This window comes from Dipodomys merriami, unplaced genomic scaffold (genome assembly GCF_024711535.1).
Source record: "Dipodomys merriami isolate MVZ:Mamm:240054 unplaced genomic scaffold, mDipMer1.0.p SCAF_192, whole genome shotgun sequence".
In the NCBI taxonomy this organism is placed as follows: domain Eukaryota; kingdom Metazoa; phylum Chordata; class Mammalia; order Rodentia; family Heteromyidae; genus Dipodomys; species Dipodomys merriami.
Genome location: NW_027203293.1, coordinates 2,097,698 through 2,120,972, shown reverse-complemented (window position 1 = coordinate 2,120,972; position 23,275 = coordinate 2,097,698). Strand labels below are relative to the sequence as shown.

At 41.2% G+C, this 23,275-nt stretch overlaps 1 protein-coding gene across 12 annotated transcripts in view; it reads right to left on the bottom strand.

The window, feature by feature from the left end:
* LOC138831335 (ecto-NOX disulfide-thiol exchanger 1) overlaps positions 1-23,275 on the bottom strand; it is a 542,641-nt gene that overhangs the window by 81,078 nt on the left and 438,288 nt on the right. For all 12 annotated transcript variants that reach the window (XM_070028466.1, XM_070028467.1, XM_070028455.1 and 9 more), the window contains one exon: positions 6,928-7,112. In XM_070028466.1, coding sequence (XP_069884567.1) covers positions 6,928-7,112 — 185 coding nt within the window. The remainder of the gene's footprint in view (positions 1-6,927; positions 7,113-23,275) is intronic.

Genomic DNA, 23,275 nt, shown 5'->3' with positions numbered 1-23,275 from the left:
TGTAATCCTCAGGCACTGAGAGTCTACAGCTTTCTAAGCTTCTGCTACTTCAAGCACATTACAGAAAATTATAGGGGTGGAGAGAGCACAGGGTTCAGACAGACCTGGGGTTGGAGTTCCCACTGGAGTTCCCAGGTGACCTTGTACCAGTCACTTGACATCATTAGCCCTCAGTTCTCATTTGGCAACAGGGCTGGGTTCCTGGCTCTTGAGGAGTTGTGAGGGGAATGTACCTCTGGGAGGCAGCTGGAGAAAGTGGTGGTCTTGCAGGAGTAACAACACAGGTCATGGAGGACCAGAGAATTTAGACTTCATAATCTTGGAATTCTGAGTCTTGTCATAACTCTTATGAGTCCTCACCAGAGATATATAGTAAGTATGCACTTGAACACCAGCTTTTCTAATTACATTCATGCACATGATTTCCTTTTATTACAGTAAAGCTTCACTGAGCTTAGTAGAGCCTTATGGCCAGGTAAAGAATCCAGGCAAAGCCAGCTGGGTTTTCCAAAGCAGGACAAAATTAGGTGGAGGTGGCTCTGACTTCTACTACATCAGAATCATAATCTGATTTATGCCCTTGATGGCATGGCTGTAGCTTTTCTCCTCCCTTACCTCAGGAGGGAAGACGGCAAGACACGCAGTGGCCATCCTTGCCCCACACTACATTGTCTTCACATCAGTCTTTGTATCTTGTGCAGAGTCAAGCTGGAAAATGCTTTGAAACTTCCATACCCTGAACAGATGTCAGGTGTGATCATTTCACACAGGCAGGATCTCTGTAAGGCCCTGGGCCAAGAATCAGAACACAGGTTTCTATTTCTGGTTCCAAATGAAGCTAATAATCTCTTCAAGAGCCTCGTGCTAATATGGGACACCTACCTGCTTCAGCTGTTCCTGGAATACCATCTGCAAATGTCAGAAAACAAACCAGCAGACACTCTACAAATGACCTTGGTGGTTGGGTGTGGGGTTAACACATTTCATCATATGGGCTATCACATTGCAGCATCCCAAAGGTATGTGGACTGGGATGACAAGATGGAAAAGTCTTGGGTAAGGATGTGAAAAAAAGGAGGAGGATGGTGAACTGGAAATGTGAAGGCTCCTGTGAACCCTGATGCTGAAACATTGAACCCTTTAAAAGCCATGCCATCTGAGATATTGGCATTGATATCTTTTTTCTGATTCTAGTAGAATGTTAGTGGCCTTTAATATGAATGTGGGAAATGTTCTGTGAATTAGTTTCTACACAGAAAGAAAGGAATTGCACCTGGGCAACTGAAATAAAATTGGATAAACACAGGGTATGTATGTGCAGTCCCAGGTTTTTCTATGCATGTGAGTGGCTATTTATATACACACACACTTCTCAATTTTTTCAAGTGGAAGGCTTTACTACTTGTATAAAGTTCTAAAAGAAGTCCCCATTTCTGCACTCTAATGAGATGTTTTTGCCTTGTCCAGTGATACTGGATTCTTTTATGCATGGATGTATAATGGTTTCATATATTAAAGGCATTATGATAATATTGTTAAAAAGCTTCTTCCTGAATAAATCTGCAACCAGATCATCATGTATAAGCTATTTCTTCCTTTCAACTGGACAGTTTTGAGGTTCATGAATTCTACCTACAAGGTAGATTTTCCTGATGCCTAGTGAATAAATTCCAAACAAATTCATTTTTAGTTTTTTCATATTCAATATCTAGAATTCTAGATATTTTGTGAAAACTCAAGGTGCAATTTATCATGATAAAAGCATTGAATTTCTTCTTTTAGAAGAATTTCTCCTTTTTCTTTTTTTCCCCCTATTTTTCTCCAGGCAAGTTCTGGTGTGTGTGTGTGTGTGTGTGTGTGTGTGTGTGTGTGTGTGTGTGTGTGTGTGTGTGTGTGTGTGTGTGTGTGTGTGTGTGTGTGTGTGTGTGTGTGTGTGTGTGTGTGTGTGTGTGTGTGTGTGTGTGTGTGTGTGTGTGTGTGTGTGTTGTGTGTGTGTGTGTGAATTTATTTCTCCTTTTTCTTTTTTCCCCCCTATTTTTCTCCAGGCAAGTTCTGTGTGTGTGTGTGTGTGTGTGTGTGTGTGTGTGTGTGTGTGTATGTGTGTGCTTGAACTCAGAGTGTGAGTGCTGTCCCTTACCATTTACATTCAAGGTTAGTATTCTACCCATTGTGACACAGCTCTGCTTCTGGCTTTTTGGTGGTTAATTGGAGACTTTCCTGCCTGAGATGGCTTCAAACAATAGTCCTCTGATCTCAGCCTCTTGAATAGCTAGGATTACAGGTGTGTCATTTAAAAATCTTATGTTGTCTCTGCCCTACATTATCTGAGCCTCCTTCTACCCAGTGCTGTCCCTACAACTTAGGTTTTCAGCTATGAGAAGGATTTTAGTTTTTTGGTACATTGGTTTTTCTCAGTTCCTCAACTCTCTCTGTCTTCTAGGACTAGGCAACAGAGACAGGGTGGGCAGTTCTCTATCTTTTTTTATTGCATATTTCAGCCTCTTCTTTCACCTTTTACTATTAGTCTTCATTTCCTCTGTAAAACTATTTTAATTCATGTATTTGCCTCCTCATCCCAGGCTGCCATCTTTACTCTAAAATATGCTACCCTAAGGTCCTTAAACCTTCCACTTGGACATTCATAAAACTTGTTTACTATTCCTTATCCCATCCCTCATGTCCCTGATGGCCACAATAATTTTCCATACTTTCCCACTCCCACCCCAGCCACATACTAAGCAGGAATTCATTCAGGGATAGGGCTAGAGTTAAAAGGCCCAGAAATAGCTTTCTGTTCAAGACATGCTGTATGTGCATGTATGTGTGTATGTGTGTGTGTATGTGTGTGTATGCATGTGCACACGCGCAAGCTCTCTCCTGTATATGTATGTGTATTTCCTTCCTCTAGAGACGCAGTTCAAATGCCTGTCAATGAATGAACTTACAGAGCAAAGAGAACACAAGGGCAATACCGGGCAGTTCATACTATCTGACAGATTTTTTGACATTTGGGAGATCCTCAGCTCTTCTAAAGTGAAGCCCACTAGTAAAGGAGCCCTCAGATAGCTACTGTATTATAAAAGATGCCGCTTTATAGGAGGCCTGGGTACACAGCAATCAGCAAATAACAAAACTTCCCAGAAGCACACCAAGTCCTGTTCATCTAATTGCAAACAATCTACTTGTAAAGAAGACTGTACACAAAGAAGAAGTTGAAATACTGAAAACCAAACAATGACTTCTGGAATTAATAGAAATGTCTTGCAAACAAATGAAATAAAAATTCTAATTACTATTCTCAAAAGGATTTCAGAAGTCACTTCAACCATACAAAAAATAAGATAGCATGAGCCAGGTGCCAGGGGCTCATGCCAGTGATCCAAATTATATTGGAGACTGAGAATTGAAGGACTTTGGTTCCAGGCCAGCCTGGGCAGAAAAATCCACAATACTCGCATCTCCATGAAAGGGTAGCCAGTGAAGTGGCACCTATCTATGATCGCTGAGGGAAAGCCTAAAGTAGGTGGATCGCAGCTTAGGCTCACACCCATGAGGGAAGCAAGGTCCTCAGTTCAGACCTCAGTAGCACCTAAAGCAAACAGCACAAACAACAAATAAACAAGACTCAATGAAAGGTAACCATCAGAAAATGAAATAAACTTTTGGAAAGAAAGCGATTGTTAGGCAGAAGCTTCAGCAAAGATGACAAGAGATAATGTTAAGACAGAAAAAAAAAAGTGGTATCTTAGTAGTGTCCATTATCTGACTGGTGGTATTTCAGGAAGAAATGAAACATTAAAAACAAATGTGAGTAGTGATCAAGAGAAAGGAGGATAACTGCCATGTTCTACATTGTTATTGCCTGTGCTTGTTAGCTGCCCAACTCTCTGTTGCACAGCCTTTTGAAGATGGCTAGGAGAACTGGGGCTGTCATACTTTCAGCAGTTTCCACATTTTAATAAAGAAATCTCTTTCCCTAAAATTCTCTCTCTCTCTCTCTCTCTCTCTCTCTCTCTCTCTCTCTCTCTCTCTCTCTCTCTCTCTCTCTCTCTGTGTGCGCGTTGGGTTAAGGAATCAGCCACTGGTGTCAAGCCCAATAAACACATTTTGATTATTATCGTCTAATATAAATTTCTCTGTGCCCCTCTCCTTAGTCCATATATTGAAATCTTAACCCTCCATGGCATAGAATGTTATACTATTTAAGGAAAGAGTCATTGCAGATATAATTAGCAAAGATGAGGTCATAGTGGATTAGGATGAGCACCTAATCCTATATGAGCTGTGTTCTTACAATAAGCAGAATTTCAGCTATCCAACAAAAGAAAACATCATGCAGAAATAGAAGCAGAGGGCAGGGAGACTTGCGTACAAACTAAGGCCAGCTCTGAATTGCCAGCCACACACCAGTTCCAGGACAGAAGCACAGATCTGTCTTCTGTGCAGCCCCTAAAGGAACCAGCCCTTCCTTCCCCAGCTAGATTTTGAACTTGTGGCCTTGACATTGATGAGACAATAACATTCTGTAGCTAAAACTGAGCCAAACCACCCTAGAAATACAAATGAAGAACTACGTTTGTGCACATTTCCCATCGACAAGGAGATTCTGTGAGTGAATGAAAAGCTTCATAAATGCAACCCTTCCTTCAGAAGACTGAACTTTCCTAACCCTTCCCAGTTTGGACCAGGCTTATGGCCTCAGTACCATTGCATGGAGGACTCATGTGGCTCTCTGACCAAGTAGTATACCCTTACTTCTGCTTACTGTTTTTTGTCTCCTTTCAAAGCAACTGAAGTCATCTTTCCTGGAGGAAAAGATGGCTTATTTCCTGAAGTGTGGCTGCTTCTGGTATTGCATTCTTTGGGGGAAATCAACAGATTCTATTCCCAGCAAGCTTTCCCCTTTCCCTCCCCACACAAACCAGTTTCTGCCCCATGTTGGGCATAGGGACAACCCCAGTAGGCTCACACAGCAGTAGCTGTTACATCGATTTCCAAGTGCAGGGACCTGAGCAATGACTGCAATGACATTTCCCTGGCTGACTCTGACCTCTGAATCTCACTGATTAGTCTAACACGCACTGTGAACATCAACCAGTTAAGACTCAGAGCCGAGACTCAGAAATTGCTTTAAAATGGCAAGAGCTGTTTAAGACATAATTTCTGTGACCTGGTCATTAACTTGCTCACTTCCCAATCTGTGATTCTTTTTTTTTTTTAATTTCCTTTCCCTCTCAATTATTTTTCCTGTCTGGATCATGTTGCAGGGGTGGGCATCCTTGATCATTAAAACATATTTTTTCTGAAAGCAATTCATGCTTCTGGTCTTTGAGAACAGTCAATGGGGATGGGACAAATGTAAAAGGCACTCCACTGACTTTCCATCGTTCTGCTTAGAGTTCTCCAGTTTAAATAAAAGCAATTTTTTTTCTCCAGGAAATATTGGTTGGATTTCTGTACTCCATGGAGTGAATAAAATGTCCATGTGTGATGATAATAATTTATGCTCTATTATTCTACCATAACTTTAAAGGTCTAAATACTTTAAGAATATCATATATTGACTGGAATTTTCAGATACAAACTCAGTCACAAATCTCTGGTTCGATTCCCACAGCTGCCAATCCTTGGGCTTTCCTCTCTCTCCCACTTCTGACTTCTCAGTTTGTATGATCCTTTTTCCTACTTGAAAGCCCAAGACAGATACCTCCTTTCTAACAACCATCATAAATGCGGAGCTTTACATTCAGAATTCCAGGCATTCTTCAACAAAGACATCAAATGCCCTATTTCTAAAGTTACCTAGCTCCCACTGGGCACATCCATTCCCTCAACAATCTTTCCTATGGAGACCCTATGTATAATCCAGAAATGGGAACAATATAGATTATGTTTACACTGATTTTGAAAACGAAATCAGTTGTCCCGTAAAAAAAAAACAAAAAACTCTTGTGCTATGTTTGGTAAAGATTTACTAACATGTGCCACAGCCTATACTTTATGGAGAAATTTATTTTTGTGGAGTATCAGACTTGAACTCATGGCCTTGTACTTACTTGCTAGGCAAAGGCTTGAGTCAGCATGTGGGTTTACAGACTGTTTTTGCAATTTGGCTTGCTGGGGCAGGAGGGTGTCCAGTATCAGGAACTAGGGGATTACTCTCCACAGTCTTCATTTTTGTACCATTCAGCTTTCTTCAGTGGCTCTCAGCAGTGCCAGAAGCAATATATTTAAGACCCACAGTCAGTGCCTTAACTCTTCTGTGTGAATGAAATCTGAATCTGCATATAGTGAATTTCAGCCATGCCTACAGACTTGGTTTTTGTTTTTATTTTTGATGATGGCACAGGACTTAAACTCAGAGCCTTGAACTCTCCCTTGATTTTTTCACTCAAGGGAGGAACTCTACCACTTGGGCCACACCTCTGCTTCTGGCTTTTTGCTAAATAATTGGAGATAGAATCTCATGAACTTTACTTTCTGGACTGTTTCAAACTGTGATCCTCAGATTTCAGCCTCCCGAGTACCTAGGATTACCAGTGCTCCAGGCTCTTGTTTTGATTTTGATCTATGCCAGCAGCTGGCTTCAAATTCTGCCTCCCCCTTGCTAGGATTATGAATATGTACCACCAGATATAACCTTATAACTTCCAAACTTTTCACACTTTGATTCCCATCTCCAGTGTTGTGATCTTCCACATATTTCTTTACCTTGGCTTTTCTCTAGATTCTACCTTTCCATGAAAAGACATGAACTTTTCCTATGAACTTAAATTTCCCTTTCCTAAGAACTTAAAATTTGGACGGTCATTTCTCCCCCCCCCCCCCCCCCCGCGTTCTGGCAAGTGGCTGCACATTCACACCTACAGGGCCCACAAAGTATCCCATTCTTTCAATGGCACACACATACACAGAGGGGGCCAGTACCTGCTGCATGCCTTGCATGGTCTGCTGTAGGAACTGTAGCTGCTGGTCCTTAGTGAGGGTTTCTTCTGTTCGGAAAAGCTGTTCTTTCTCTTGCTTCAGAAGCTCTACCTCATTCCTGTAGGCATCCAGCTGCCAGCGGAGGCTGTCATTCTCCTCTTTAAGAGCATAGGCCTGAGCAGCTAGTGCTGAAGGACAAACAGAAAGAGTACAGGGAGTTACCTTGTACATGCTAAAGAATTGCTCTGTCACTGATCAACATCCCTAGACCTTCTACTGAATCGTTTTTAACTTATTCTATGTATCCTTTTTTTATACACAAATGCTTCTTGGAGGCACAGGATTAATTCCTTCTACATTCTTATCACCTGAACTCTCTTCCAAACCTAGACATCCTCACAGAAGCTGGTCTGTGTGGCTCTGCAGTGATGAAGGTATTTAGAATTCCATTAAGAATCCTATCTGCCACAGCCTATGCTACCAGATTGCTCAGTTCCTTGGCAGTACTGTTTTCTTTCAAAGAACCATCCATTCCACAGGTTGAGGTGTACGACAGCCTCCCAGGGGAGAGAGGCATTTATATACACACCATTGCTTCCTGCTCTATTGCTGGGACAAATTGCACAAATTGTTTTCTCTAACTCCTATCAGAATGGCAACTCGGTTCCATCTGTTTCAGCAACCGATTAAAACTTTTTTTCCCCCCACTGACAAAGCAAAGTGGTTCGTCTACTTCTAGGTGAAACCTGAAATTCACTATATGCAGATTCAGATTTCATTCACACAGAAGAGTTTAAGGCACTGACTGTGGGTCTTAGAGATATTGCTTCTGGCACTGCTGAGAGCCACTGAAGAAGGCTGAATGGTACCAAATGAAGACTGGGGAGGGTAATCCCCTGGTTCCTGATACTGGACACCCTCCTGCCCCAGCAAGTCAAATTGCAAAAACAGTCTGTAAACCCACATGCTTACTCAAGCCTTTGCCTTCTCTCTCCTTGTACTGTGTCAGTCTACATGTGTTTAGCATTCCTTTTAGTTGTTACAAAACCAGTCTCCCTTCTACTCTTTCTGCCAGTATCTCATCTTCCCCCCCTCCCCCCATTTCAGGAAAGACACAAAAAGATAGGAAAGAAAATCTGTCACATTTGTTACCAGGAACTTCATCGATATAATTTCTGCTATATGAGGGCTTAGTGGGGCACCCATCATACATCAGACTCAATACATGCTTACTTCCATGTGTCACCACATCCCTTGTGTCCTAGGTCAAGATCCAGGTTAACCCCTGGCATGCCTCACCTGCACAGAGTAGTACAAAGTTTCATAGAGTTTGCACAGGTGTTATGAGACCTCAGGGAATTCTCTCCACCATTATCAAACATCAAATTATGGTAATAATTTCAGTTAAGTGTTTTACAGTATCCCCCTTCACAAAATGATATTCCATGGAGAGCAGACACTAAAATACTAATCAAACAGAAAGGCAATTAGCCAGAAATTCCCTACTTCAAGCCATTTGGGATCATTTAGTCAAGAGCATCTGTGGTGTACTTCGATGTGCCCAGGTCTGACTTCTTACTTGGCATCTTAGATGTTGCTTCTCTCAAGGAATTTGAAACATAGTCACATTTAAAAAGAAACTACTACATTTGAAGGAAGAGAAAGCAGTGAATGGGGGCATATAGTAGGCACTCGATATATGTAGGCTGAATGAACAAATGAGAAACTTATGCCAAGGCATACAGCAAAGAAATATATTCAGGAGGCGTCTGGAGAGAGGGAGAAATGTGGACTGGGAGAGCAAGTGTGCTTTGAAAGATGGAAAACTCAAGAATCAGGAAGGCAACTCAGTCAAGACAGCAAGATCATAAGCAAAAGCCCAGAGATGAGAAGTGAAGGCAGGAAGGAGAGGAGCTTGAACAAAAAGTCAAGTGCCTGCCTGGGAGCAATGAGAGGAAGGTGAGCCACCTCAGGTGCTGAGAGAGGATGGGGAAAGTTAGGCTCAATGGGGCGGCCAATTGAGAACCACTGACGGTGTTTGGGGGTTACAGGGGACATGATAGAATTGGCGATTTAGGAAGATTAGTTTGGCAATGGTGCGTGGAATGAACTGGAGGCTTAGAATGAATAAAGGAAATTTTATTTGGTGTATGTGTATGTGCAAAGCCAAGGAAGCAGGCAGTTTTACAGTTTTCAGGGACTTATAAAATCAGAAATGACCATGGCATACCCAGGAGCACAAGCTGGTGTTTTATCACACTGTGCAGCTTAACTTCACATCTTACCCACACCCTGAGATACCACCTCCTAACAAGTCAGTTCACCAACCCACCACCAAATGGTTATGAGGCATCATTTGAATGAAGGATGGTGTAATAGGGCAAAAATCACAGAAAATGCAAATGATGAAAAAAATGTTGGCACTACACAAGCACATTACTACATTTAGTAGCATTCAAAGACACTTAAGTCATTTCCTTAGGAAGCTCTATTTGGCCCCTTTTCAATTCAGAGTGGCATTTTTATTATCATAACTGATAGCAGGTGTTTGTGAAGGAATCGATTAGTATGCAGGGATGGAAATTACATTTTCCAAATGAATTGCATAGTCTGCAAGATATGCTAGAATCTGTGTAGCAAAATGCAAGCAGCTATAAAGCATGTGCCAGCAACATTATTTAAATAAATTATCTGCACATAAATATATACAAAAAGTGCACTGTCCATTATTTTAGAGGCTCTCTGAGAAGCCTATGGAATAGTACAGCTGAGAGTTTTTATTTTTGGCTAAGTCCAGGACCACTGGGCCTGCCAAGAAGGACATAATGCTGTGTGCATTCCTGGAATAGGAATGTGATATCATTATATTTCAAAAGGAAAAGGAAAAAAAAGAAAGGAAACAGCTATAATTCTCCTCCTCCTTGTCTCCCTCCCCTCTAAAAGAAATCAATATCCTAGCCAATCCCATCATCATTTCTATAATTGAGGCACATAAGTGATTTACACTCTTGATTAAATGATTTCAAGCTTGATATTTATGAAAAAAAGGCTCGTTCATTTATACAGCAGCAAAGTGGTTCTCTTCTAAAGAGTGAGAAATTGTACATTGACTCCATTTAGCTTCAGGACACCTGTTTGCAAACATCACTCAACATCCAGATGATGTCCTGAATCTACCACTTAAACAAGGCTGCCTGAAAGAAGTTCCATTATATTTCGTGGATTAGAATTCTAAAAGAAACAAAATCTTAGTAATTTCTGACCTCATATGATTTTTCATAAACTTGAAAGGTCAGCTCTTATCTTTCTCTATTTTATTCTCTTTAGTTCTTTCGAGAAACTACTAATTAAGAAAAGTTTTGATTAAATGTGTCATCAAGCTTCCAGGACAGAAGCAACCCCCAAGAGACTGTAAAAGAAATCCACTACTCAAATAAATTAAGGATTAAAATGAAATTGCTTGTGCACTTTTGAATAAGAATCTCCAAGGATGTACTGTTACAATATATGGAATGTTTAGCTAAGAGCTATCCTATGCGGATTACTAAATTTCAATTTTAAAAAAGGAATACAGTAAGATGTGCTACCTATAAACTATGGTCACAAAATGAAATCTTTTGGTGATTTTTAAAAGTACTGTTAAATCCAGCGTGCCTCTGGATTATTACCTATTAGTTTATTTATTGAGAAAACATAGCTAGGAGCATATAAGAAAGTCAAATCTAATACAGCCAGACTGTTTTTTTGGGGGGGGGTTCCAGTCGTGGGGCCTAAACTCTGGGCCTGGGCACTGTCCCTCAGCTCTTCAGCTCAACGCTAGTGCTCTACCACTTGAGCCACAGCACCACTTCCGGCTTTTTTTCTTTTTGCTTATGTGGTGCTGAGGAATTGAACCCAAGGCCTCATGCATACAAGGTAAGTGCTCTATCACTGAGCCACCTTCCCAGCCCCTACAGCCAGACTTTTATACTTGCTTGGTGTTTAGAAAACTCTGGATCTTGGAATATGCTGAATTAAAAGCAATAGGCTGGAGGAGGCATGGCTTAACCGTATTACGCAAGTCTAGCAAGCTCAGGCCCTAAGTTCAAACATCAAGATGGTCAAAAGGGGCAGGGGTGGATTACAAATGATGGGAAACTTTTGCTAAGCAAAATTAATTTTCACTTCCAAAATTAGCATCAAACTACTAAAACTATCACAGTGACACTAGTATGCAAAAATTGACCCAAAGAATAAATTGCACTGCTGGGAAACAGGTTTAGAGGTATTACAGGGAATCTCATTGTATCCTTTACTAGAATCTATATAAGCCATTATTCTTTATATTAATTATGGTCAGAGTGACCTCCTCCTCCATCTTGTGGATTACTTGCTGTTTCCATGGTAACAGATAATGACATGCTTAACTTCTGTACGTAAATCGTCTGGTGAAAGTCTTGAAATCGCTCTCTTCTCTCACTGAGCCAGCCTCAGAAAAATAAAATAATTAGGAATATATGAAAAAATGTAAGCTATTTTGGGCTACATCCCAATACACTGACAGTAGATTTAATATCTTTTGCATGCTCAGGCAAGATGTAACTAAATAACAAAACACTAACATAGTGTTGCTAGCAAAATCTAGATTTTTGCAGAATTCTCAATCTTAGTATCTGTGGAGAGGGCTGTGTTTAACATTCTCCTTCTACTTCCCCAGACACTCTTCTGGAATACTGAGAAGAGGCTGCTGAATGGTGGATTGCTTTCCCACATGCAGACAAGAAAAAGTTCTTCAAAGTATCTCACTGGTGGGGAATTGTACTGTTAGGTCTAGAACAACAGAGGGTAGGGACAGGCTCAAGGCCTAGAAGATAAAGCCACAATATCCTTAAGTTTCACATGTTTCTTTCTTGCCCTGGCTGTGCCTTCTGGTCCCTTACCGAACAGAGCTGTAGTTTATAGTGGTGTAGTGACTCAGGGACCCATGTGACGCCCTGTAGGAAACTCTTGCTTGGGGGCCTAAGGTCTCTGGTGGTTATTAGACTGTAGTGGAGACATTTCAGCTTCTCTGTGCAGAGAGGTGAAGGCCCTGGGGCCTGTTCATGGCTATTTCTCCTGGGTGCAATGGAGGGAATATATGCAAGACTTCTGAATGTCTCTCATTCTCCTCCTACAGCTAGAAGGGCTTGGGCTTCTGAGTATAAAATAGAAGAAAAGAGGCTTGGACTACTCTGTGACCCAGGAATAAAACAAACAAACAAAGTAACAATAAAAAACTTTTCTTTTTTGGGTAAGCCACAGAAAAGTTGGCATTTACTTGCTGGTGTTACCTTTAACTAGGTGCTCATCTAATACTGGCCCACAGTAGAATCACCTGGGGAGCAAATTAAAGTATATGGTTTCCAGGCCCCACCCCCAGGATTTCCATGTCCACATGTTTAGCCTAAATCCTGAGTAATCACACTCCTCCCAGTCCTCAAGTGGTGCTCATAGTCCTGGTACAGAGACCATAGGGAACCACTGCCCATTCCATACCCCAGTCCCTGCACCAAGGCTGTGGGTGGTTTGGAGGAAATCCTTCTGAAGGAACTACATGTCTGGGCTCATCATTCTGATTTTATTCCTCAGCTTCTTTGGTGTGTCCACAGCTGTCTACTCTGCACCTGAGAAGACAACCCTATCCTGTCCCTATTGTGCCTTAGATAGAAGAGTTCCGGGGAGACTCCAGTAAAAAGGTACAGCCACTACTCAGTTGTTCTTCTCTCATTTTCCTCAAATAATAGCAGCAGTCATCATCATGGTAAGAGTGGGGCCTGGAACGGGGCTAAGCATGTCATTTGCTTCATCACCGCCACAAAAGCATGACACAGTGAACAAATCATTATTTCTACTTCAGGGATTCCCTTTTCTGTGCTGTCTCCTCTGAAACGGCCTTATGGACAGCTTTGACAAAGGCAGAGTGTTGTCCATCCCTCCAAACTTACCCATATGCTGCATTTGAAAGTGCCTAGGCTGTCAGCTGGAATAAAGGGAGTAAAGATCCCAATGCCTGAGGCTCCTGGCGAGCTGTCCCCTGGTCCATTCTAGTTGGGCTGATGAGGGCCAGAGTAGCCGCACACCTCAGAAGACCCTCGAGTTACTGTGACTATCAGTGGTCAGACACAGACACAGAGAGCATGGCGGGGTACCTGCCAAACAGCCAATCTTTGACTCTATCCCCTCTTAGGTTGTCAACAAAGTACAATTGATCTGTTTTTCAGTAACACCTGTATCCCCACTGAAGCAGCAATCTCCCTTAAATTGCTTGTGGAAATTCCTTCTGCTACATTTTTGCAGGATTATTATTATTACAACTTAGCACTGATATAACATTTTATGTTTGCAGTGTATATTATAGTCTGCACATTAGCTATTATTAGGGAGAGCTAAACAGACACACACGGCAGTGTCTATTTTCATCTTTGTGTGAGGCCACTGGAATAAGGGTAATTTGGAGAGTACAGGTAAGCAAGAGCCTGTGATTATTATGGTTTAAATGAGAGTCTGGAGGCACAAACCAGCAGCAGGTGACTCAGGGAAAAGAATCCTCTGTCCTTCCCCCAACATAGCTCTTCCTAATGAAGAAGTCTGCACAGGTGGGAAGGTAAGTTGCTGCTGAGCTCCCAATACTGCGGAGATTCACATCATACCCTATCACGTTTTTACTCATACTGTTATCCTCCTGGACCTTTCCCAAGCACAATTGTCCTCAGCTGAAAAGAAGCAAAGGAAAGAAGCACATGCTCATGTCTTCTAATGTCAGGCTAAGTCAGTCGTTTTAAATGCTGGAGATGCTTTGTCGGATGAGAATGACTTCAGAAACCTCAAAGTAACAGATGAGGTGACTCTTGCAGATATGGCTGGGTGTCTCTCCAGGCCAAGGCAGGGCAGCAAGGCAGCACTGGCCTGACCTCTAAGGCTCCCAGGAAAAAGCAGCCTGTAGGACACCAGTTGGGAAGGGCCTTCCCACAATGAGTAGTGGTAAGAGGAAGAGAACACTGCTGGCTGTGAGGGGAGGGCTGGGAAGGGCTGTTTTTGGAAGTACCTGGGGTTGGGCTGGTGTAGGAGTTCAGCTCCAATGGAAGCAGGTAAGGATGGAAGCACAGTGGAAACTATTTTAACCAAGACCCAGTTAGCCTGGGGAAAGATTGAGGCTGCAGGGGAAAGATGGGGGGGCAGGGGGAGACCAGCTTTCTATAACAGTCGAAGGAAGCTGGCTTCTACAGAGCCCCAGTAGGCTAGGCATACAACAGGGATTTCCCCACCTCCTTTTAGTGTGATTACAGTCCAGTTGTCCTTTTCACTTCCAACCTTATTTTAACTTCCAAGATCCAGAGCTACCTTTATTCCTCTAACCTTTACAAATTCTTTCTTAGGGTAGTCAGCCTTAGTCTGGACTAAGACTGATCACAAAATGACTCTGTTTTCCAGAAGCAAGGTCTTTCCCTCACAGACAACCTGGGTTTTACTTTGCTGGCTTCATTGTAACCAGAACTGGATCTCCTCCAAAGACCAGAGCTTTACACAGCACTCCACCACCTGAAAAAATGCCTCCTTCTCCTTTCTTCATCAGCCTGTAACTTAAAGGCTGTCATCTCTTGTTCCTCCTAACCCATCCATGTCCTTCCTTTTCAGCAAATGATCACTTCTAATTTACTTCATGAATCCTTCCCCTCCAGAAGTGCTATTTTCCTTCTCCTGCTACATGGCCCCTGACATTTACAATAAAAATAATAATACAATACAAACAATAATAATGCCCAAACAAGCATGGCCCTCCCATCTGGCATGATGCATCTGCCTCCCACACTTCCTGTTTCCATCTCTGTGTTCTAAGGAGCATGTCCTCTGGGTTTTGCTCCAAAAAAGAGCTCTCCCCTCACTCACTTGGCTTCCAGAAGCCTCTTCCTCCCTCTGACTGTCCCAATCCTTTGTGGGGAGAGCCTCCCCTTGGTATTGGGGGATTAGAGACTGGATCCCCTTTGCTTAACACATTCTGTATAACTTTCTTCCTGTTATAGATGTCTTTGTTTTCTTGTCACCTGCTTTCTTTTCAGTCCTTTCCACTGACTTCTCCCTAGTGAAAGGCCTTCTTTCCAGCTTTTATTTATCCAATATGGTCTTGCCGGCTTCTCTGCCTTCTACCTAGTTCTACATTTCATGAATCCATCTGCCTGCTCCACTCTGAATACTACTTACTGCCTCTCCTGTGATGATATTGTGACTGAATGCTTTCATAAATCCTCTGGGCTATGTCTCCAAAATAACATTGTTCTGATCTACTAGGTGTTGTCATGTATTACTTTTCCTTTGCTGCCATATTTCTGTCATGGCAGGTTTGTGACTTGTACCCAGGAGAGACTAGGCTGAGCCTCTGGAATTGACCATCCCTGGCCAGAGTCCTTGGCTCACCCACTTTGTGTAGGAGATAAGGCTCCTCCTGAGTGTGTGTGCTTTCCTGATCACTGGATGCTAAGGTTTTTCCCTTAGCCAACGGCTTAGGCATACTTGCTGCCCTCTCTTTCCACTTGCAGAGAAGAAAAAAATAACTTGGTTGTTCTTAGAGAAAGGCAGGGACTCTTTCTCTGGCGTGCACACATCACATTTCTGTACCAGCCATCCTGCTGCCCCACCCAAGCAGCCTTTCTTCAGTTATCAGAAGACCCCTGATTGCCACTGGTGCAGACCTGGTACAGGAAGCTCTCCACTGGCGTATTGCAAGCTAGACTTGCACTGCCTTCCTGACACCTGTCCTTTATTACTCGCTCTAACAGTCACTTCCTGTCCAGTACATGTGTGTAATTTTTTAATTTTACTCTCATTCTCACCTAGCATTGCCTTACCTCAATCCTTTTTATTCTTTCTTCCCCCTCACCTATTGACAGCCATCAACTCTCATGTTATAGACCAGTTTCCAATCCTTTGTGCATCAGAATCACTGGGGGATTATTTTAATAACAGATGTTTGAGCATTAAGCCCTAGGCATGGATATTTGTGTAAAGTTCCCCAGGTGATTCTCACGTGCAGCCTTGGCGGTGAACCATTCATTTATCCTGTCACTGCTAAGCACCATCAACGCTCCATAGTGCCCTAGTGTGTGGTATTTGCAACATGCCACAAAATCCCTTTATTACTTATTTCTCATAATCTTGTCAAGGAAACTCTAAGCATGGGCTTTAGGTCATTGCTACAAAAGCTGAGGCTTGGACAGAAGGGCATGGTTTTCCAAGTTGCACCAGAAACAACTTGGTGATCCTTGTAGGGGCCTCTAACTTCATCTGGCTCCATTGTTTCTTCACTCTGTTCAGGGACTCACTAGTTCTCATTCATGTCAGCCCTTGAGGTCTCAGAGCCATCCAGATGCTTTGACCACCCAAATGACCCACTGCAAAGAAGAATCTGAAGTTGAGCTTGGCAGTGCTCAGTCAGGCTCAGAAAGTGAGAAGGAGATGTGGGAAGGAAGCCAGAGATACATTTTCAGAATGCTGGATGTTTCATCCATCCAGATGGCTCCACTTTTCATTCTTCCACTAGACCTATCTTCTCAGTACTTCTTTTGGTTCCTGGAGTTTCAGGGCTACAGAATCCTGGTTTGGAAAACTCAGCATCCATCTTCTCTGAGTCCTTGGGTAGGGAAAGTACATATATTTTACAAACTGTCTGTGTGGCTAAATTATAGCAATATTTTTATCCCTGGGAGAGAGTTGTTCAGATATTAAAAATCCTCTTAATATTGAGCATGATAGCCTTTCTTACATCCTCACAAAAAAAGCAGTTTTTGCTTTGCTCATTACAATGATTTGTTTTGAGATTCTGATGAGTATAATTTTTCAGGTAGCAATGCTTTAATCTCGCCCTAACTCCTCACAGAACCGCTGCAAGTGCTGATGCTCCAGTTAAGCACTATTAATCAGAAACTAAATGCTTTTAAACAGCTCTACCTCTATTTCTAATTGAGAAATAGAGCTGTTTGGGTAAGTTTATGAGGTGACCTTGATTAAATTAAAGAGGTCAGGGATGGAACAGACTTCAAGCCCATAGTCAATGATTTTTAAAAAATGACTTCCTTCCAATTAAGCAGGAATTAGCATGAAATATTTTGTTTCTGAAAGGTTAAAAGAATTCCTCTGAGGCAGCAGCACTCCTGTTACTGGCTTTTATTGAACACAGGAGAGAAAGTGCTACGGATGGTTTTATAGAAAGTGCTTTGTTAACATGGCATCGATGATCCGGTATCAATTATAATATTCCTTAGGAACCTAAATGTTATATAGAAAGGGCAAACAAGGCCCAATTTAAATGTTAATTTCTACTTCAAAGCCCAAAGAACTAGCAAATTTGAATTACTATAAAAATAAAATCAAGGAATGTTTTTCATTGGCAATCATTTCGATCTGGTTCTGGTTTCAAATGATACCTAGTTCCTCTTCCTGTTGGCTTCATTATTTACCTTGTCATATTCCTCTGGATCTTAAAGACATGGCAGGGCATCCCTTTCTTCCTGCTCTAAATATACACTTGGAGACTCTGAGGTAATTAGGGAAGCTGGAACCCACAGGGATGGAAGGGGCCAGACACACACAGCAATCTTGAGACCAGTGGGTGTTTTTAAGAACCAGGCTTCCTGAGAGGAACGCCAGCCCTGCTCTCTTCCACCTACACTTGCCTTCCTGCCAAACTCAGGCTTAACTGGACATGGATCATGTGTAGGAGGGAGGTAGAAGAGTGTTCGGTAAGGAAATAGTGCTGTTACTGAGGACAAGTAACTAAGCTGGCTGGAAAAAAAGTAGGGGAGGGGTATCAATACTGTGAAAATTAAATAGATAAGACTCTTTTCTCCTTTTTGGTCCTAAGGATCAATCAGTATCCTCCAAGAGGTAAAAATTTAGTTCATACTATATCTCATTTCTAACGTTCATTTAGCAAATTCTCAGTCGCCTATTATGTACAACATAGTAGGCTAGGCCTGCAGAGGAAAGGATCCTGAAGTGATCTGTTAGGAGCATAGAGGGGAAAGAGCCTCTCACCTCAGCATGTGTTCACCTCTGTTAGCAGAAATGAATACAGACATTTCTCTGGGGTTGAGAGGGTTCAGATCAGATTTACATTTCTCAGATATGCGCATCCTTCACAGTTCTTTACATCAAGGTTTCTTTACCTGCTTTTGGCTATGACATTGACAGTATAGCAACCAGAGACAGCACAGATCCATGATCTCATATTGGTCTAGGGTAAGCAGAACTGATGATAGGCAGCAATGACTTTTTAGAGTTGGATAAGCAATACTTTCAGTTCAAGAACAGAGTATCTATTAGTCTGATAAGAACTTGCTAATTTTCCCTTTAATCTAACACTGAGAAAAAGGACATAGTCCTATACACCTTGTAAGAATTCGCTAACTATCTGTTTTCATTTTATCACTACTTAAGAAAGTTCCTGGAGGCAAAGAGCTGGGGATAAAAAATGGATGGCTTCAGGAACCACACAAAGTACACAAGAAAAGTCTGCTATGTGAGTGGAGATAACTCAGCAAAACCAATTGGTAAATTACTAAAAGAATGAAATATCTCATTCTGTCTCCAAAAGGTTTACAAAATATATATTGTATATCAAGTTGAATGTAACTACTTACAATAATAAAACCCTACAAATATCCAATATAACCTTCTTGTATTTGTTCAGTAATATAGCCGATTATTATTGGGAGTACCAAAATTCAATATTTTTCTCATTAAGTTTAGACCACTGGGGGGAAAGAGAAGATATATTATTCCTAAGACCTCTTCCAGATCAAACTTTCCCTGAGTTTGTGAATTGCAATAAGATTGATATTACTGTAGATGCTCTTCCTCAGACTTTTATTTCTAAGATATATTGAGAGGAACATCTCATAAAGAAAAGCCCCAGGAACATGGAAAGAGGGAGAGAAACTTCAATAAGTCTTGAAATTAGGCGGTGAATCAATACTTGGATGGTCCTGAGGTGGGCTCTCTCTCAAGCCCGGTGGGTACAGAGGAAACAGGGGATGAGATGGGAAATCAAAGGGATGATACTGTAGCTCAGATCATTTCCGATCAAGAAGTACCCTTATTTTCCTCTTTATTATTCTGGAGTGTTAGGGAACAGAAAACATAGGCTCTGACAGTAAGTGTGGTTTATTCAAGAAAAGGCACAATATATACTGTTCACTGCCAATGTGCCTCACTTCTTCAAAGCATTTCCTCTTCTTGCCTAAAGCAACACAGAAAACTCTGCTGAACAGAGGAAGTAACTATCACTCAATTAGAAAGAAGATCATTCCATTTTTCTGAATTTTTTTAAGCTGGCATTTCTGTAGGAATGGGCTTAAAATAGTTCACTGGGTACATTACCTATGTTGAAGCATATTTCTTCCTTGGTAATAGAAAATAGAGAAAAGTATAAGCCTGATTTGACTTTGTCTGGATGAGTATTTTAAGGTGATAAATGTCTTCCAGTCATCTTTGTCCCAAATGGCATCATGGTTCTATGTATCCAGGAGGCATTAAAATCTTTGGCTGATTTTACTCATGACTTGAAAGTGAGTCTGTAGTCTTTTTCCCATAAAACTTCGTGGCACCATAGAACGGTCATTGGCCTGAAAGGAAGGAAGCTAAGAGTTCTAGGCTTTCCACTTCACAAACTCAGGCAAATACAACAACTTCTCCACATTGCACTGCATTATTCTATTTTTGAAAAAGAGTAGGCTGTCGCAAACCACTTCCAAGGTCTCTTCTTTGTCAAAAAACTCGTTGCTGCTCTTCTCTCTGTGGGTACAGACTCAACATTTCTTCCTAGTTAGGACTTGAACTAGTTCTTGGGTCTTTCCTTTACAATCTATGCAAATATGATTGGTCTTTGGAATGGGAAATTCTAAGATGAGATGGTCTGGGAAGTTAATTGTGTTATGGTAAATTGAATGTGGAAATTCCCCAATTTAAAGGCGAAGAAGGCAATTCAATAAGCTTCTATCATCAGATAGTGGTTGTTGAGACTTCTGACTTGTCATAACGATTTGAAATGGCAAGGTACCATAATTCCCAACCAATATAAATGTTACCATAGTTCTCTAGGTTGTTTTAAGATGATTGTTTATCACAGTATTATTAGAACCATACATGTACCTATTGTGGACAGGTTGAAATACTCTGAATATTTTGGCTCACATACTTACGAATATTCCCCTAACATAACACATACACAAATTTAGGATTATTTGTACCTGTTGATTTGTAGCTGTTCTTATCATTTAGCAATATATTGAGAACCTTTCCACTTGCTATTAGATAGCTTCAGTTTGCATAAGCACCTATCATGAAATACCCAGTATGCTAATGTTAAGTATTACATGTTTCTAAGGTAATTAAGAGGGTTGAAAATTTGTGCAGCTGCTTCAATCTACAATGGTCTGACCTATCTTAAGAAGAAAGCCAAGGCCTGGGCCTCTGAGTTGGGAAGGCTCTAGATGCATGTGTAGGGAAATCACAGCTGACCCTTCCACCTCCTCCCCAGAACATGACTGTTGACAATCTCTGTCTTGCAACTTTGCTTCCAGAAACATTTCTCTCTACTTCTGTTAGTAATGGAAGTCTAAGTAAAAATGTCCTTTTCTAGCAAGTTCCCCTGAGGCTTTGTGCATTATGTCCTGAACTGAGGGGAAGTGTTGCTGAGCACTTAGTCGCTCCCTGGTATAAGGGCACTCAGTCAAGTAGAAGGGACGAGTCTCTAAGCCATTTTGATATGGAGGACTTACTATAATTTTTATCTTGCTATAAACTTCCATTTCTGGGGCTTCTAAGTATAAGATAAGCAACTAATAATGGCAAGTGGGTTTTTTGTTTTGTTTAAGAAATCCTAGGAAGAAAGAAATTACTTGGTTCAATTTTCTTTTTCATTATTTATGTGGTCACCTGGTCAATTTGCCATCTGGTTAAGATATAATGCCCTCATGTCACCAATTGTGTTTACATGAACAATGCAGCACACAAGCAGGGAGTAACAGAACAATGGAGCTTGTGGACAGTACATCACAGTGCTAAGAGGCTGGTAACAGCATTGGTTTAATATGGTCTGCTACTGATTCTTTTGGCCAATGTCCCACTTTAACAGCCTTATAGTCACACTTCAAGATTTCAGATGGAGAGAGATAGAAGAAAATCAATGAATACTATCTTTCTACTGGCCTACATATTTACAACTCCCCGGCCAAGCTCACCTTTAGTAAATCTACTAGGGCTGGTCTAATGATCAGGCTTTTAATAACCTTAGGTATCCAGGAATACTACCACAAAGATCATTAGCTTTACTTCCTAAAGGTTTGTGAGAAAGAGCTTATGATCTAAAGGAAATATAAGCCCATTTGCTTTGTATTTTGTATTTTTATCAGAATATAACAAAGCTTGTTTTGTTTAAAACTAAAGTTCACTTGTTATACAAGGCCTGTCTGAAATCAAAATCATGTACCGTTACTGCTATCAAGCTTAAAAAAAATTTCATGGTAGCCATGAAATTTTCATAAGCCAGGCACCCGTGGATCACACCTGTACTCCTACTCAGGAGGCTGAGATTTGAGGGTTAGAGTTCAAAGCCAGCCTAGGCATAACAGTCCCTTGAGACTCTTTTCTCCAATTACCCACTTAAAAAAAAACAAACAACAAAACAAAACAAAACAAAACAGAACTGGAGCTGTGGTAGGGTGCAAGGCTTGAGCAAAAAGAGCTCAGGGGCAGCACCCAAGCCAAGTTCAAGCCCCTGACCAAAAAAAAAAGCATGGAAAAATATTTGGATAGTCATTCTGTTAAGGAAAAAAAGTTAGAAATGAAAACATTTCTCCTGTGATATTATGACTATTTTATTTTTTATGTAAATTTTAACCTTTAGATACTTTTTAAATGAGGTTCATTTTTATAATTTTTTACATTAAAAATGGTACATGTTGTTAGAGAAGGCAGTGAACTGACCTACCCAAAGTATCTTTTTTGAGCATGTATTAGAATCACAACTGAGCTCTTAACAAAACATAGCAATGTTGAAAAGGATAATCCCTTTTACATAATAAGAAATTTCAACTTATTGCTCACAAATTGAAAAAGGACAATTAGAGTTAATTCCAGTTGGGAATTTGCTCCTATGTCTAGAAACAAAAACAATTAAAGTTTACAAACTCCCAAATTCTATCATCTAAACTCCTTCAGGAATATTCTAATTTTTTTCCCAGAAGTTGTGCAAACCACACTTAAATTCCAACAACACTATGTTAATTCTGCTGAAATGCGAGCTGAAAACATATTTTCACATCCTGTCAGAATGAGATACTAAGAGTGTCGATAAAATGACACTAAAGTAAATGTAAATTTAGATTGCTGTTACAAGTGGCTGCTTGGCTCAGGGAGATGCTAGGTTGCTATAGTATTTTCCATAGCAACTTTGCATCTTATTACATAAATATTCCCTCAGTGTCCTTAAAGCCTGCTAAGGAAACAGGATTAAATCTACTCTCCTATGTAATGGTCCTGCATCAAGCCTTACCAGAACGAAATGCCCAGAAAACATAATGAACTGTAATCTAGATAATGATGTTCCTGGCAGCTGAGAAACCTCAGGACATTGTGGAAGTATACGCAGGCAGAAATGTTGTGACCTTGAGCTAGTCATGGGCCATTCTGTCCGAACCTCTCCTAGGTCAAGTCCTCCTTAGTTCTCTCTCTTTCTGAAGATTGGTTGTTAACTTTTTAATTCTCCAGCTCTGTTTGCCAACTGCCCAGCAGCCCATGTCCTCCAGCAAGTTCAAAGGATTCAGCGCTCTAGACAAGAAGTCAGTACCTCACAGAGCAGGATGCTGCTTTCTAAGGGCAACTGGCTGGGAAATTAGGCTGCACTGTCACAGCACAAATCATTAGAACCCATCCTGACCCAGGCTAAGTAGAAGTTAGATGTAGATGGTTCAAGAACCTCAGTTAAGGTGCAACTCCCTATGAGTAATACAGCAGAATTGGGTACAGGGGGAAAGCTTTGGTCTAAACACATTGCAATCTCTCTTACCAGGGTCACATGCACATGAAGCATATGACTGTGGAAAGTCTGTGCATGTATGAAAGATGTCACAGCACTGTGAGATGTGACACAGAGTAAGACTCTAAAAGGATCTAAGCTTGAAGATAATTTAGCCTGGAAATGAGAATTTACAACACAGATAAACACAGTCTGGCTGGGCAGCAGGAGGGCTTCCATTAAAAAGGCATCCTCTGCTACTGGATCAATTTAATAGCATCTGTCTCCTTGCATTTAAGTGGTAAAGCAATTTACAGAAAGAAA